At 39.6% G+C, this 16,106-nt stretch overlaps 2 protein-coding genes across 2 annotated transcripts; one reads left to right on the top strand and one right to left on the bottom strand.

Moving 5' to 3' along the window:
* Positions 1-1,810: 1,810 nt before the first annotated feature.
* Positions 1,811-5,895, bottom strand: LOC135208854 (innexin inx2-like). Its single transcript, XM_064241432.1, has 7 exons — positions 5,702-5,895; positions 4,812-5,083; positions 4,480-4,574; positions 3,855-3,985; positions 3,554-3,698; positions 2,897-3,115; positions 1,811-2,538 (listed from the first exon to the last, which is right to left on the bottom strand). The coding sequence occupies exons 2-7, from the start codon at positions 5,062-5,064 to the stop codon at positions 2,224-2,226; spliced, it is 1,158 nt and encodes a 385-aa protein (XP_064097502.1). The 5' UTR covers positions 5,065-5,083; positions 5,702-5,895; the 3' UTR covers positions 1,811-2,223.
* Positions 5,896-8,549: 2,654 nt separating this feature from the next.
* On the top strand, positions 8,550-14,958 carry LOC135208855 (innexin inx3-like). Its single transcript, XM_064241433.1, has 6 exons — positions 8,550-8,707; positions 10,470-10,552; positions 10,941-11,071; positions 12,048-12,201; positions 12,781-12,996; positions 13,665-14,958. Exons 2-6 carry the CDS (start codon positions 10,550-10,552, stop codon positions 13,980-13,982), a joined length of 822 nt encoding a protein of 273 aa, XP_064097503.1. The 5' UTR covers positions 8,550-8,707; positions 10,470-10,549; the 3' UTR covers positions 13,983-14,958.
* Positions 14,959-16,106: the final 1,148 nt, after the last annotated feature.

The raw sequence follows: 16,106 nt of genomic DNA, 5'->3' as shown, positions 1-16,106 counted from the left end.
TTCTTTATTCAAAAGCACCTCAGTTGCTGATAGTCTGAAAGTCGTTTCACAATTATGTTGTGAATCGAGTTCACTAAAAGCTGCTAGAAAAAGCTCTTGGTCTGAAAAAGAGCGAATGATTCACATACAAAAAAAATCACGAGCATTAGTAGAACCATTTCAAGAACCATGGCCTCCCTATAGGTAATTTTTAACAACACGAAATTACCGAGACCCATGACCTCGCACTAGGCAAACATTTCACAAAACGAAATGACCAGTATGTGGAACAAAAACGTAAAGAGATGAATCAGTGAATACGCAAAATCAAAATAACGAAGGAATAGAAATTAGACATGAAGATATACAAAAGACTCTTTGAGTTGATCATTTGGGCATACGAGCAAATTGGCGTCTGAAGTCATCTGTACATATATGGTAGATGATGAAAGCAGTCGTTATCACATTGCTACATAAGGTTGTCAGTTGAGTGACATCCTGTGAATGTTTTTTTTCACATCGGCCCACGCATAAAGTGCCACATCTAGTGACAAGGAGAGAGAGAGAGAGACAGATAAGTGTACTTAGAAAACAAAGGTACAGTATCTAACTACTGATAGGCAAAAATAAATTTAGCAATGTGGGCTATTATCATTATTAGCTTACAGAGATCAATGGGTCACATTCCTAAGGTTCGCCCGATGGATTTTTCTTTTAAAGTGGGATGTAAAGTTGAAGAAGTTGGACAGCTAAGTACGAAGAGACCAAAGGGAGCGGCTGATGATATTATTATGTTTATTATTAGCCTTATGAGATCAATAAGTCACACTCCTAAGGTTCGCCCAATAAACTTTTTTTTTTTTTTTTTCAAGTGGGATGTAAAGTTGAAGAAGTTGGACAGCTCAGTACGAAGAGACCAAAGGGAGCGGCTGATTATCAAAAGGTTGGAAGCAATAGAATTTACGCCGGAGGAGCGTTTTAAAGACCCTTCGGAACCATCTAAAAATTCTAAAGCAAGGTCATATTAGGGCAAAATGAATCAGAAGACTACATACGTAGCGAGATCTCGTTTGCATTGTTTGTACGGTGTTTTTACGTTACATGGAACCAGTGGTTATTCAGCAACGGGACCAACGTCTTTACGTGACTTCTGAACCACGTCGATAGTGAACTTCTATCACCAGAAATACACATCTCTCACCCCTCAATGGAATGCCCGAGAAATGAACTCGCGGCCACCGAGGTGGCACGCCAAGACCAAACCAACCACGCCACCGAGGCGCTTATTCGCAAACCATTACATTCGTATATAAACCATTTTCAATTTCTATGGTTTTCTCTATGCATTATGAATAGTATTATATTATCATTTGGTTGTCGAAAATTGTCTTTTTTCCATTCTTACGAACATCCTTTCCCCAAAAACAAAAACTAATACATCTTAATGATGTTGATGTCAGAATTGTATGATGTCAAATCGGACAGATATGGCATCCTACTTAGTTTGGCCTTTCCAAGGCGAAGTTATGATAAATCATGCTAAATTCTCTGCCTCTGTGTCTCTTCTCTTCATAATTCATCTATTCTCTTGTAACAGCACAAATAGCAGTGTTGAAGTGTAAATAATTTACTGAGATAACTTCGTGGAAAGTCGCCTCTTGATAGCTACGCATGAATAATAAAAAGCGTTAACTAAAACAGCAATTTTGCAACAACTTAATTCCGACTCCTACAAAATGGCAGCTTTCTTCTCAATGTTTCAGATTCTCCCTCTTGGTTAAATTAGGCGGTTGATTGTGTCCGTTGCTGGGTATAAAAATACAACGCCATAAACAGGTGTAATGATTTTATTATATAGTTTACACATTACTGATCAAGTTGCAATGTCATCTTCTTGCAATCTAGGGTTGTGGGATCCAATCTGTAATTAGATGATTTCCTAGCTGCAGCTGAGCATAAGTAACTGTGCTTGATATACGTGCAACATCTAGGTTATGGAATTTTTATGCAATGATCTAACAGAATCAGCCCCCATTACACAGAAGAGGTTGCCCATTTTCCATAAGTAAAAGCTAAATGGCACAAGTAACCCAATCTTTATTAGCCCAGACCACAATGAAAAAGGGGAATGACCGGGAAGAGAGAATAAACAGGTGAGGCTTAAAACTTGAAGGTAGAACTGCTCCTTAAAAGTGACAGGAAACAGAAGCAGGAAGAGGATTCCCAGAGGAGTTTATCTTGGCCCTAGTGAGCATCATCAAAGTGAAGACTCTTAGGGTGGGGCTCCAGTTCGCTAACAGTGGGAAATCTTCGGTACGTTCCAGAATCTAGCGGAGCGCTTGGCGAATAATACTCGCCGGCGTCGGGGATACCCCGAACGATGTCCCTGAAACTGACGACGTCTAGGTTGTAGCCAATGTTCTCCAGCAGGCAGAAGTCACCCAGGCTCAGGAGGTTGATCGCTTTCACGATCCTGTCGGAGAATCTGCCTTTGGCTAGCTGCTGCAGAAGGCGCAGCCTGAGGGAAGAGCTGTACAGCACCACCAATCTCCAGATCAGCTGCAGGAGTAAAGATTGGATATGTTAAACAAACACATACAAGGGTAGGCGCTCTTTGGGCTCCAATCCTTTTTTTTTTATTTTTCTTGATTCATGCGTCATTGCAACACTTACTGATTTTTTTTACTGACTAATATTGTCAAAAGGCTTTCAGCCTGAATTGCAGAAAGAAACAAATCAATAAATAAATAACGCCCAACAGCATATATCCACTAATGAATCTGGGAAATGATAATGTATATCACTTGTAAATGCCAGCTGGTTACAATACTTACTAATTATTTCAACGTTGCTACATCAACGTTCAATCTTAACTTTTCCTTCAGAATCCAAGAAAACGCGAGATCCTATTACTCACCCAAAGCCCTGTGATAACAGCCAGGAAGACGAACCAGACCCACAAGACGAGAAATACTTTCTCGTTGACGACGTTCTGCGGCAGAACGCAGAGGACGTCGAGAAGCTCGACGGTTCCAGAGTGTCCGAATTTGTAGAAGTCACACTTTGTCACCCTGGGGAACGCCGTGACGAGAGCGTCGTGTCTCTCAGTGTCGCTCTTTCCGAGCACGTCGAGCACCTGAGTGAACAGCGTGAATTATATGAGACTTGTAGAAAAGGACTTGAATTTTCGAGTGATTCTCAAGTCATGGGAATGTTCGTGCCCTGTTGTTCCTTAAATCCAGTTAAGTAATTCACGCTAGTAATAGATTTAAACAATAGGATTTCAGTTTTTTTAATTATTTCTCAAGCTCCATCCATATAACAGGGTAAGAGCCACTGGAATGACCCCTTTGTTATGTGAAAAAAAAGAAGAACATATTCAGTAATAAAAACCACTAATATTACTGAAACTTGTAACAGATCATTAGGATTCTAGAGCAAGCGGCAATCATTTATGAAGTCTGGAAGCCACCAGAGTAAATACGAGTAAATAGCAAGCTTTCCAAGCTGACTTAACCTTAGTGATATTTATATGACCCTTTTAAAATTTTCACACCTCAAGGAAGTTCTATACCTTTGGGCCATAGTTCCAGAAGATGCCGCCAAAGAATCTGTCCATCGCATACATTTGCAAGAGAACACTGATGAAATTGATTGCCTCGCATATGTGGTAGACGGTAACGTAGTGGGTATTAAGGCCCCAAGATTCTCTTATGTACCTGCAATGAAAGGAGGAAATCAAGTGCGTCAATTTTCGCTGGAAGTGCCTGGAACGGTCAAAGACTTCTTGCTTGAAGGTCAAGGGGTCCCAAGAAAAGCATTTACCATTTTAATGACATATCAAACAGCAACAGTGATGCCGATGTGATAATTACTGTAAAATGTTCTCCTTTTTCTTGTCAGCATCGATGTGGAAGATGCCTTTGTTCAGATCTTGCAGGAGAGAATCCAACTGCTTGTTCTCATACCATTTCCAGATCAGATGGGGCATGTAGAAAAGGCATCCCTGAAAATGGGTTTTGTTGTAGAAAGACCAGACTGTTATCTATCTATCAATCTGTCTATCTATATATATTTACATGTGGAAGTGTATTAGTAGTTTGAAAGTGTTTATAAATATGGTCTGAAAAGCATCCATTTTCTATACTTCATACTTATTGTGTGGCCAGCACAGACACGCAATTCACTTGAAATTTGTACCGCTGTAAATGAAGCGGGTTTTGCTTTGAGTCAAAACTTATGCCCTAAGAAGTACAAATTAACTGAAACAATCTATTGTAAGCAGCAACGGCCTGCACTGAGATGTTCAAGGGCAAGTGGAAGGTGGTGTCCAGAAAGTGGAAGATATTACTGATTGAATTACCCATTACTGTGCGATCTAAGTTTAAGAAAAAATATGAACAGAGAAATTAGGAGAAAAGATTTTAGCTGATTCCAGAATGCATAAACTATTTTACTTAAAAGGTGCTAGGGCAATTTGGAGAACTTAGAACACGTTACCTGTAAAAAAAGGACCAAAGGAACCCATTGGTAGTAAGAGTGGAATTTACGTTCGTGGACACGTGGATCATACCGTCCAACACCTCTCGCGACAGCTGTGAAAGACAGATCACAGCTTAATTTTCTCCACATCGAAAGGTGATAAAGGTTTGTTACAATATATATATATATATATATATATATATATATATATATATATATATATATATATATATAATATATAATATACACATTTGTGAGTGAATATATCTGAATATTTCCTGGCGTGCACGTGGGAAAAAGTTGGCGTACTAGTGAAATCAAGCAATCAAAAATAAGAAAATTTGACTTACGGCTAGTTGAGTTCAGAGTGTAAGTAGAAGAGATCCAGCAGTAGGTGGTAACAGGCTTTAGTTCCTCTGGGTTGCGGACAATGCACTCGATGGCGTTCCCTATATATTCCTGAGCCACGACGAGAGCGCAGCAGGCGAAGCAGAACGTGGCCGTCCACCGGTAGTGGAGGCGGAAGACGTGGCTGTCGACGGGCGTGTACGAATACCTCACCTTGGCTATGCCTGCCAGGGCACCCACGACGGCGAGCACCATCTTGTCAAATCCTCTGCGCCTGTCAATCAAAAATCACGGAAATCACAGACACTATAATTCTCGACTCGCGGCTTCTTCATTCAAGATTCGTATACGTTCGATCAAACAGGGAAAAATACAGACGAATTTCCCGAAAAGAGGGTTTCACTTCATAACTTTCTTTACTTTCTTTATGTCACGAGAAAGATCCTGGAAAACGAAACGGACGCCCAACAGGATCGAGAAAGACTTGGCTACCTAAATAAGTTGCTTGCTTTTTGGGGCTGAAACAGATCCAAGAATCATACTTTAAAATACAGAAATGTGTCAAGATGTACCAATGAGAAAGGGAAATCAAACCCAAGACTACAGAACGCCATGTTAAGGAGGCCCTGGCAAAGCCCAAGGTTTAAAATCCTCGACTGTATGGTTTTCAGTCGATGTTAATCATCTAATCAAGGTACCATAGAAGAAGCCAACAGCGGTAACAAGTGTCTCATAAATATAGTCTTTTGGATCTATTAATCATTAATGAACCAGGTTTGCCAGTGGGGATCCCATGCTCTACCAAGGAGATAGGGAAGGGGGAATGGGGGAGGGGTAGGAGTAGGGAGATAGAGACAACGAAAGCGTCAAGAAACAGGAAGGAACAGATTACCTTTCCTTGTAATGCTAATTGACAACAGGTGACCCGGTTCGCTCCAGACGTCCAGTGAGTTCCTCGAAGCTACGGGACTTCTCCCCCCAAAATGTAAAAAAACCCCTCTTCTTCTTCTCCTCCTCCTTCACGAGATGGCAGTTGCCTCTACGTGAGTCGTCAGCCAAGATGCAACTGAGTCTTCTTCTTTGACGTCTACATGGCGCCTCGACCTCTTCTTGGGACCGGGACCACTATAGGTGACGTCACTTTACCAAAAGGTTGAGCGTTTTCGTTCATTTTTCTGACGAAGTCCCTTCTCTAGAGGTGCTTCTAATTTCCCCACTACAGGTAAATGTAAATGATTTATTGACAATGTTATAAAGATGAAATTTTGAATTGAACTCTCGAGAAAATGAAGAAAACTAGCGGAGACTTGATGTCGTCACATCCTTTTGCATCAGATACAAGAAATGCTGAAGTTCACAGAAAGGAGTCCTTAAAATTCTCTGGAGGTCCTCCGCATCACTGAAAAGTCCACGAAAAGGATCAATGAGAAAAGATGAGGCAACGAGGTGTCAGGTATGAAGGTATGAGGGCCTAGTTTTGAGATAAGGACTCGGAGAAGTATGATAACTTTCTCTCTTTCTTGTCGGTCGATGCAAATAAATCGACTGTGATCTATCGTAGGATACTGTAGGTTGCCTTTTTTTTCATTTTTTTTATTTTCTGCCTTTCTCTCACCCAAACTCCTCACATCCCGTCCTGCTCATTGCTCATGTTATCTCTCATTTTGTCCTTCTCAGTGTTCCGCATCGCCATCTTGAAAACAGGCAATTTCGAACATATAACCCGACTAAAAACGAAAATATAATTCAAGATACACCACCCATGTCACAGCAGCTCAGTCACTCAACCTAAACATGAGAATATTTAACTTCATTCTCGTTCAGAAAAAAATAACTGAATAGATTACTATTCAAATATTTTTTCGATACATCTTCACCTGAGCGAACCCTGGTCATTTGAGAATGTTGACCAGAACCCTGATCATGGTGTCCGATGTGCATATGGTCAAATAAAAATCTTAGTTTTGCTCTTTAGAATGCTTTTGGTATCGTACACATAACCTAACTTAAAAAAAAAAAAAAACAAAGCTTAACGATAGTTGGAGCAGATGTAACTGCTGCAAAGCACATCAAACCACTTGGGACCGGAAGCTCCCCCTGACAGGATATTACGCCAGACAATTTTTCTTTTTTCAATTTCTTCTATCTATCGCGATAATCCGAAAAAAAGAGGCCAGTGCCAAATCAATTCATATTACAAACATTTATCACAACACTGACCACCTTCCTCAGTGACAGAAAGTCTGAAATCCACCGCCGAGTTCGAGAAACCAACCGAAAAGTGTTTTCGATTTCTTAGCAAATGATGTCATTGTTTTCTCCATTTCCACTCTTCTTCTCAGAATCGTCAGGACGTGGTGCCCTCTGTTGGACAGTGTCAGCTTTTGGGCGTTGGTGCCAGACTGTAGAGGGACTCTGTAGCGGACGGCAGGTGCTCTTGTTGGAGGTCTTCGTTTTGATCTCGTTTGGAGGTGTAGCTTTTTTCCGTAAAAAGAAAACATTCTGGGTGAAGAGGTTAGTCACTCATTTTAATCTTCTTATTTTCTATTCAATGTTGGATTAACACTTATTTCTATCATTTATTATCGTGCAGGTTTTATCAGTCAGTGATCTCAGGACATTCGCAGACATTCTGAGCAGGCTGTCAAGGTATACCTTGAGACTTTTATTATTTTATAGCTATAAGTCACTTATTCAAATACTTATTTGTTTCTTGATTTGTAGCTACTTTCACTTCTAGTTACTTTGTTTCACGTGGGTTTTCTCCTGTTTCACAAATGGCCACCATATATTTAGTGAATATTCCCTCAAGTTAATGGCATTTGGCGATTTTAGTCAGAATGCTGCTAAGAAATAATATATAAAAATAATAATGTGGAAAGCGATACATATGTCGCTTTGGTATTCATTATAACGTCGGTATGAAACTTCTTAAAATTATCTCACGGTGGTCTTTGCATTTGTAGGAGAATTTAGGGAATCACAACCTGTAGACCATTATTGCCACTGACACAAGACGAATGATGTATATTCAACAAAGTGAAAAAAAGTGGGGAAAATTGCGGTGTCCTTTTTGCTGCTAATGAAAAGAAAAGCGAAAAGGATTGTATTAACCACACTGAAGCAGGACATTTATGTGTAATGTCATAAAACGCAAATACGCTTACACGAAACACACACCGAATATCTTTGAGTTTGGACACATTCGAACACCACCACCTGTGATACATACATTCATTCATACATGTACATGCATTTGAGATCTAAGCTCAAATCCTTTGACTCGTGATACCAAAATGGTGGTGACTATTTCTTAACCCTGAGGACCTTACAAAGATCAGGCTTTGGTTTCATTAAAGATGCTCGGATTTTTCTTCTTCTTCTTCTTCTTCTTCTTCTTCTTCTTTCTTCTTCTTTTCCCAACAGGCCATTCAGAACCGACACATAGAATAAACTGCCACCAGAAGTCGTAAACAGCAACAATGTGGAAAAGTTTAAAAGAAAGCTAGACAAAATCATTAGGACACTGTGAATGAACAGTAAAACCTGCTCGTAGAGGTAAACGAGCACACGACGTCTCCTCGGATGGATTAACAACAAGTCTTTGAGACATCCTAATCCTTATAACTCCTTGTAACTCCTCAGGGATGGTGCTGGCTATCTTCTCGTCCATCGCGGGGCTGGTGAAGCTCCGGCTCTCCCACACGGACATCGACAGCCCGGTCTTCCGCCTGCACTACCAGGTCACGACCTCGATCCTCTTCATCGCCTGCGCCCTCGTGGCGGCTTCGGAGTACATAGGAGACCCGATCCAGTGCCTGGACGGGGGGCTGCCCGTCGATAAACCCGTCAATACCTACTGCTGGATCACCTCCTACCTTTACGATCAATACCACAAGTAAGTTGAGTCGAGTTGAATTTTTTTTTTTTTTTTTTTTTTAGCCGATAGGTAAGATGGGTGAAAGAAGAGTGAGGACAGTTAGCTAGCTAACCATGGTAGGGAATAGTTTAGAAAGTTAAGTATTAGTAAGAGTAATGTAAAGTGTCGTTTAAAATTTACGCCAAAGGGCAAGAAAGCACTGGGAGATCTGAGGTCACTCAGCGTTGACATGAAAATTGACAGTAAAAGGTTGGAAAGGTGTAACAGGAGGAAAACCTCAAAGCAGTTGCACTTTGAATCAAACGTTAGAGGAGGGTGGAAAGTAAGTTGGAAGAAAGAGACTATAAAAGGAGATACAGTAAAAGGAACGAAAGCGGTTGCAGCTATATAGGGGCTTAAGGCTCGCTGCAAAGAACCTTAAGTAATGCCTACAGTGCACCGCATGAGGTCCACTGACCACAAGTAAGTTGTTGGGCTGGGGAGCTGATTAAATTTCACATACTTTTATGGATAATAAGTGAATTTTATTTCTAGCCAAATTCAGGCCAGTTCGTCAAGAAGAAATGACCATTACAATGTATCACTTTGCAAGGAGACTGGTCACGTGATTCGGGAAATAATGGAAAAGTCTGGAATTCCATTGTCTGGAATTCCATAGTCTGGAATTCCATAGTCTGGAATTCCATAGTCTGGAATTCCATAGTCTGGAAGTGAGTAGTCTGGAATTCCATAGTCTGGAATTCCATAGTCTGGAAGTGAATAGTCTGAGAGGATCAAACTGATCGACTTTTGAGCTCCTGACTCGCGCACATATCTGTGGGATTGTGACGTCTCACAATTGAATGCGGATAAATGAATAAATGATGCAATGAGTGACGGATAAAATCAAATAAATGTAATAATGTGTGAGCCAGAGCAAAGACTTAATAAGCAGCGAATTCTACGAAAAAAAAATGACCTATATTGACTACCTTCCGGCCAACGTTTTATTATTTTGATATTATTTGTGAGAGTTACATACTAAGTAATATCGGAAATGTATCATGTTACACGATCGCTTTTTTAATCTGAATCAATTTTTGAATCTTAACATAAATATCGATAGAATAAATAAGCAATATAGGCTACGAAAGCCTGGCATGTCACGATATATCATGAATGAGAATGAAGTATAAATCCTGAGTAACCAAACGAAGTCCAAGTTTATTTACTTAATCATACTGAGTGGAAAATCAATGTGCAGTTTATGTTAGGTCGTGCTGGGTCAAACCTGCAGTTCCCTTCTTTTAGAAACCAGACGGGACTGGAATGTAGGTTCGGGAAATAGATTATACGAGTTCAAATATCGGCTCAATTATTATTATCATTATTCTGAACCTTATTCATATGGAACAAGCTCACAAGAGCCATTACAGAGGATAACGGGAAATACAGAAAAAAATGAGATCAGTAATTAGAAAAGAAAAATATAAATGAAAAAATTGATAAAAAAAAATTATAAAACGCAAGTAAAGTATTAAAATACGAGAGGAACCGTTCTAGAGTAATAATGCATTGCATTTTTGATGCACAAGAAATGTAATTAAATTATATCAAAATACGAAGGAGAATTGTTTCAAGGTAATGCGTTGCATCTTTGATGTATAAGACAAAAATTTTGATAAAAACAATTCTTGATTGAAACTGATCACGCAAAAAGAAAAAAAAACATGGACGCTGCAAAGATGGATACAGGCTTTTCTGCTGATGATAACTAACAGTTTTTTTTCTTTTTAAACAGCTGGTCTGGGGAATCATGCTGGTTTCCACGAAGAGACCTACCATGCGTACTATCAGTGGGTCCCCTTCGTGCTCTTCTTCATGGTACGTATAATGAAAACACCAGTCTTCATTATCCTCCATCATGCTCCCTGATACGTTTCATGAAAATGCCAGCTTCCTATTATGCTCTTTCATCCTCCATGATCTAAAATCTCACGTTTCTCCGACACCGAGAAATATACAGTTTCCGTCATTTTTTCTTTATAATGATTAAAGTCACTATCTCATGGTGTTTCAAGTCATTCTTGCTTTATAATGATTAAAGTCACTATCTCATGGTATTTCAAATGACGGCTGTAATGATGATAGTGATGCACCAGGAATGAATGAAGTCATTATCTCATGATTTTATTAATGATGATGATGGCTGGTAGCCATATAGGATATAAAATCCACGATGATGATGATGATGGGCCCTTTCTTCTCCTAGGGATGCATCTTCTACCTTCCCCATCTCCTGTGGAAGGGGATGGAGGCAAAGACCGTCCAGCTCCTCCTGCAGGGACTCCACCGCCACACGATGGATCCGGACGTCGTTTCAAAGAGAGACAACATCGTCAAGTGGGTGATGGGGTTTTATAATCATTTCGTTCAAAATAATTTCAATGGCTTTCAGGCCGTATTTCCTCTGACTGTTTATGTATTCCCACTGACTTTGTTGATATCTTTCCACTTCCTCCTGACTTTGTTTATATCTTTCCACTTTCGACTGACTTTGTTTATATCTTTCCATCTTTTACTGACTTTGTTTATATCTTTCCACTTTCGACTGACTTTGTTTATATCTTTCCATCTTTTACTGACTTTGTTTATATCTTTCCACTTTCGACTGACTTTGTTTATATCAGTCCCCTCTCTACTGACTTTGTTCATATCTTTCCACTCTCTACTGACTTTGTTCTGTCTTTCCACCTTCTAATGACTATTTAAAGCTTTTCACTTTCTACTGACTTTGTTTATATCTTTCCACGTCCCACTGGCTTTGTTTATATCTTTCTACTGACTTTGTTTACATCTTTCCACTGACTTTGTTTATACATTTCCAGACTTTGTTTATATCTTTCCACGGGCTTTGTTTATATTTCTCCACAGACTTTGTTTACATCTTTCCACTGACTTCCATAGACTTTGTTTATATTTTTCCACAGACACTTTTATGTTTCTACTTACTTTCTTTACATCTTTCCAGCGTCATAATTCTTATTCTTCTATCAATTTTATTAACTTCCTTCCACTGATCACGGAAAGTATTTTCTTTTCCATTTTAATACATGTACTCGGCCTCACTTAATAAATAAGTATCTCCTTTAAATGATTCTGCCTCGCAGATATAACATTCATCACTTGAGAGTATTATTCATTCGTAGAGGACCCCAGTCTTCTTCCACGAAAAGTGTCAATCTCTATGCCACGAAAGTGTCAAAATCTCTATGCCACGAAAGTGTCAAAATCTCTTCTATGCCACGAAAGTGTCAAAATCTCTTCCATGCCACGAAAGTGTCAAAATCTCAAACGTCCTCATTTCCATTTCCAAAAGGTACATGAAGGTCTCCAAGAAGGCCAGCGCCTGCAACTACAAGTACGGAATCCCCTACATGATCTGCGAGTTTTTCAACCTGGTCAACGTCATCGTTCAGATGATCCTGCTGGACGCTTTCTTCAACGGCGCCTTCACCACCTACGGCACCGACGTAAGTTTATTATCATTGCTGAGAAATTCACAGTTTCGTGAAAACAAATTGTAAAAAAATATCCAAAATTATATATTAAAAATATATTTCTATGTAAAAATATAGAACAAAGACTTTCGAACACCTGAACGGTGTTCCTCATCATTTTAACGTTACACTGATGAGGAACACCGTTCAGGTGTTCGAAAGTCTTTGTTCTATATTTTTCTATATTCTATAATTGTGCATATTTTTCAACAATTGTATTATCATTATTATTATTTCCGTAGTTCAATTGCCTCGCTTAACGAAGTGTTTCAAGGAAGCTTTTTGGTGTAGGAACTGGAATATAAAATTTAGACCAAAGGCCAAACGGTGGGACCTATGATGTCATGCAGCGTATAGAGGGAAGCTGAGAGTAAAAGAGGTTTTAGGTATAACAGGAGGAAAGTAAGATGGGAGAAAGAGAATGAGAACGGAGGTACAGTAAGAGAAATGCAAGGGGTTGCAGCGTGAGGTGTACTGATAGCACTAACCCGCCCCTCCCTCCCACCCACTGGAGAAGTAAGTTTATTAACTGTTCCTAATCTTCTTCGCCAGGTCTTGAGCCACATCGTCGACGACACCGAGTTCGACGACCCGTTCCGATCCCGGTTCCCTAAGCTGACCAAATGCACCTACAGGTACATCGGCCCCTCTGGAACGATCGCCTTTAGGCAGCCGCTGTGCATCTTGCCGCAGAACATCCTCAACGAGAAGGTCTTCGTCATCTTGTGGTTCTGGTTCGTCATCCTGGCCACCATCACCAGCATGCAGGTGAGATTAAATTGACGACGTTCTCTACATTACCGATTTCCTTTCGGTTTTCACGACTTGCAGCGAAACGCTTCAAGAATAATCAGGGTACAGACATAAACGGGTCATCTAGTCAATTACAATACATATACTAATTGGTAATTTACTTTCGGATTTCAAGACTCACTGAAAACGACGAAAAAAATATCAGGATACAGAGACATTAAGGGTTGTGTCTATTATAATATTTCCAGAATTTCATTGAAACCGACGAAAAAATGTTAGAATACAAATACATTACCGGGTTACTGTGTCTATTGCAATCCATATATTTAGTAAAAGTGACAGGTACACTTGACCCAATGAGCGAAAGGTCTATTTTCTACTAATCTCCAAACAACGACGGCGAACAACTGAGTGAACTAATAAATAGAACAATTGTTCGGTTTTAACTTCACAGCAAATTGATCACTAACGTCTCTGCCTACCAGGGTGTCTCATTTTTAACCAAAAGGAAACCGAGATAAATCTTCCATGTGACAAGGTCAACGAATTTTGAAACCTCGTCTATCAAAGGGAGACATGTAACAATTTTAGCATAAACGGAAGTAGGAAGGCGAGTCCTACGTGCAAAGTAACTTTTTTTTTTTTTTGTTAACTTGTAAGTCATCTTTGTTTCTCTTCTGCAGCTGGTGTACCGCCTGGTCATCGCCCTGGCGCCTGCTCTGAGGGTCCACGTGCTGGAACAGAGAGGCAAGCTGGAATCCAGCAACTTGATGGAAAAGGCCATCCAGCGCCTGACCCTCGGGGACTTCTGCCTCCTCAGTATCCTAGGGAAGAACCTGGACGCCATCACCTTCAAGGATATCCTGAAGGACGCCATACTGGCCGACGATCTCAACGGCAACCCTTACAACCGCCTTGGGCACGACGCCGACGCCGACGAAGAGGATCCGGCATTGCGCAAGAAGAGGATGGAAATGGAGGATGACGAGACGTCCTTGTAACTGGACATCCCCCCCCCAAAGATTAAAGGAGAAAACATCCTAGATATATTTCTGATATTTCCGCTAACGGCGATCGTTCGTTTCTTCATACCCATCACCACAAGTTTCTGAAACGCCTACCTGCTTCCGTTTAGCCTAAAGGCTAAAACCTGTCCTCCTCTGATATAGGCAGTCGGTCCTTTGCTTCTTTTGTGGTTAAGCCTCAACCCTCTTCTTTCTTCACTCTTGCTTTTTTTCTTTTTGATTCTTTGGCTCTGCATTCAGAAGAAAAATAAATGAGGAATACGTTATGGAGTGCAACGTTTGGCTCTTGGCATGACGTATCCATAGGCCTTGGACGTATCCCAAGCTTGATAACATGCTGTTCCACTCTTCGAAGTTGATATCCGCATCACGGTCTCAACGAGTCAAAAAAAACGGAACTTAAATCAGTTTCGTTCATACAGAATTAATAAATACAAAATGATCTGTAACACTTAAAAATCTTGACATTATAATGCCTTGTGATTATCACCTTATGGTGTGATTTTCTTATATTTAAAAAATAAATGCGGTCAGAGTGATACTTACGCAAGTATATAGCTGAATGCATACTTACAGAGAGAGAGAGAGAGAGAGAGAGAGAGAGAGAGAGAGAGAGAGAGAGAGTAATAATTGCTCAGTTGAGAAGGACTTCCGTAGTTCATTTGTCAACAACAATTAGATGTAGAAGGGCAAGAACAATTAAACAATGCAGAAGCCAATAGTTGTACAAAATGTCTTCATTACTTTCCAAATAAACATTTTCTTGTTGGATAGACCGACCAACGACACTGGATCTCAGCTTTTCTCGCAGTTCCACATCTTGTATTTACCTTCAAAGAATGAATTGGAATGGTGTCTCTCTACACTGCTAGTTCATCATCTAATCTTTTCTGTATAATCGGATGACGTTATTTATAAATTTCTGTGATTAAATAAACCTAGTTAATAAATCTTTCATGCCTTTTATTATTCTCTTACTTTCATTTAATCTTACATATTGCAACATCGACTCCCACGTAGAAGTGGGAAAAGATGCAGAAAAAGAAGAAGTTGAAACTAGTTGAAGTCTGGCTTAATAAACCAATTGTGGTCAGATTTAATAATAATCCCACATATGGAACGACCAAGGGAGGAAAGGTTAAGGAGAAAGAATTACAACCAACCGATGAAAAAAAAAAAAATTCTTGGGCCATAATAAACTCTACTAAACATCAGATTAGCCCGGAAGGCGACCGTGGATAGTAGAAGCAGCTGTCAGCTTAGGAATGAATAACTAAAGCAGTTCTGCAGTATTTCATCCATTCCTTCTGAATAATAGAATAGCATATACAATTTAAGTCGAAGGCCAAGCGATGGGATCTATGAGGTCATTCGACGCTGAAAAATAAAAATGAGAGTCAAAGATTACAAAGGTGTAAACAGGAGGAAAACCTCGCAGCTGAACAATGTAATTACAATTGCAAGAAGAGGGTAGAAAGTAAAACGCAAGAGAGAATATGAATGGAGGTAGAGTAAAAAGGAAGCTACGGGCCCAAGGGACTCTATAGAAAGAACCCGCAGTACATGCATACAGTGCTCCGCACACGAGGTGAACTGAGAGCACCAACCCCCCTTAAAGGAGAATTTAATCCTGATGCCTGAAAAAAACACTGGATATATATATATATATATATATATATATATATATATATATATATATATATATATATATATATATATATATATATATTGGATGTCAGAATTCAGATCCCGGACAGTTAAAGGATCCGGATGTTAAAAGAAGCTGGGCGGACGTTCTGCGGTTGCGGATATCCGCGATGTCTTCAGTATTTACTTCACTGCTGAAATGGATCCGGGTAACCGATACATCTGTAATGTATATTATACATACTTACATATAAAACTATATGTATCATTATATGTATATATACGTGTTTTATATAATATATATATATATATATATATATATATATATATATATATATTATATATATATAATACTCATTATATTATAAATCTACCATCTTATCCAAACGGCTGGGAGATGCACAAAAGCTTTTTCTTATGCAATAATCACCAAAACTGGGAGGCCAGAGAAGC

Source organism: Macrobrachium nipponense, chromosome 35 (genome assembly GCF_015104395.2).
Source record: "Macrobrachium nipponense isolate FS-2020 chromosome 35, ASM1510439v2, whole genome shotgun sequence".
NCBI classification, from domain to species: Eukaryota; Metazoa; Arthropoda; class Malacostraca; order Decapoda; family Palaemonidae; genus Macrobrachium; species Macrobrachium nipponense.
This window is presented reverse-complemented; position numbering and strand designations above follow the sequence as displayed.

Coding starts and splice junctions, on each gene's coding strand:
- LOC135208854 (XM_064241432.1), bottom strand. CDS start 5,064: ATGGTGCTCGCCGTCGTGGGTGCCCTGGCAGGCATAGCCAAGGTGAGG. Junction 3,116..3,553: donor TCTGGAACTATGGCCCAAAG/GTATAGAACTTC, acceptor CTGTTCACTCAG/GTGCTCGACGTGCTCGGAAA. Junction 2,539..2,896: donor CTGTTATCACAGGGCTTTGG/GTGAGTAATAGG, acceptor TTACTCCTGCAG/CTGATCTGGAGATTGGTGGT.
- LOC135208855 (XM_064241433.1), top strand. Junction 12,202..12,780: donor TCACCACCTACGGCACCGAC/GTAAGTTTATTA, acceptor CTTCTTCGCCAG/GTCTTGAGCCACATCGTCGA. Junction 12,997..13,664: donor CCACCATCACCAGCATGCAG/GTGAGATTAAAT, acceptor TCTCTTCTGCAG/CTGGTGTACCGCCTGGTCAT.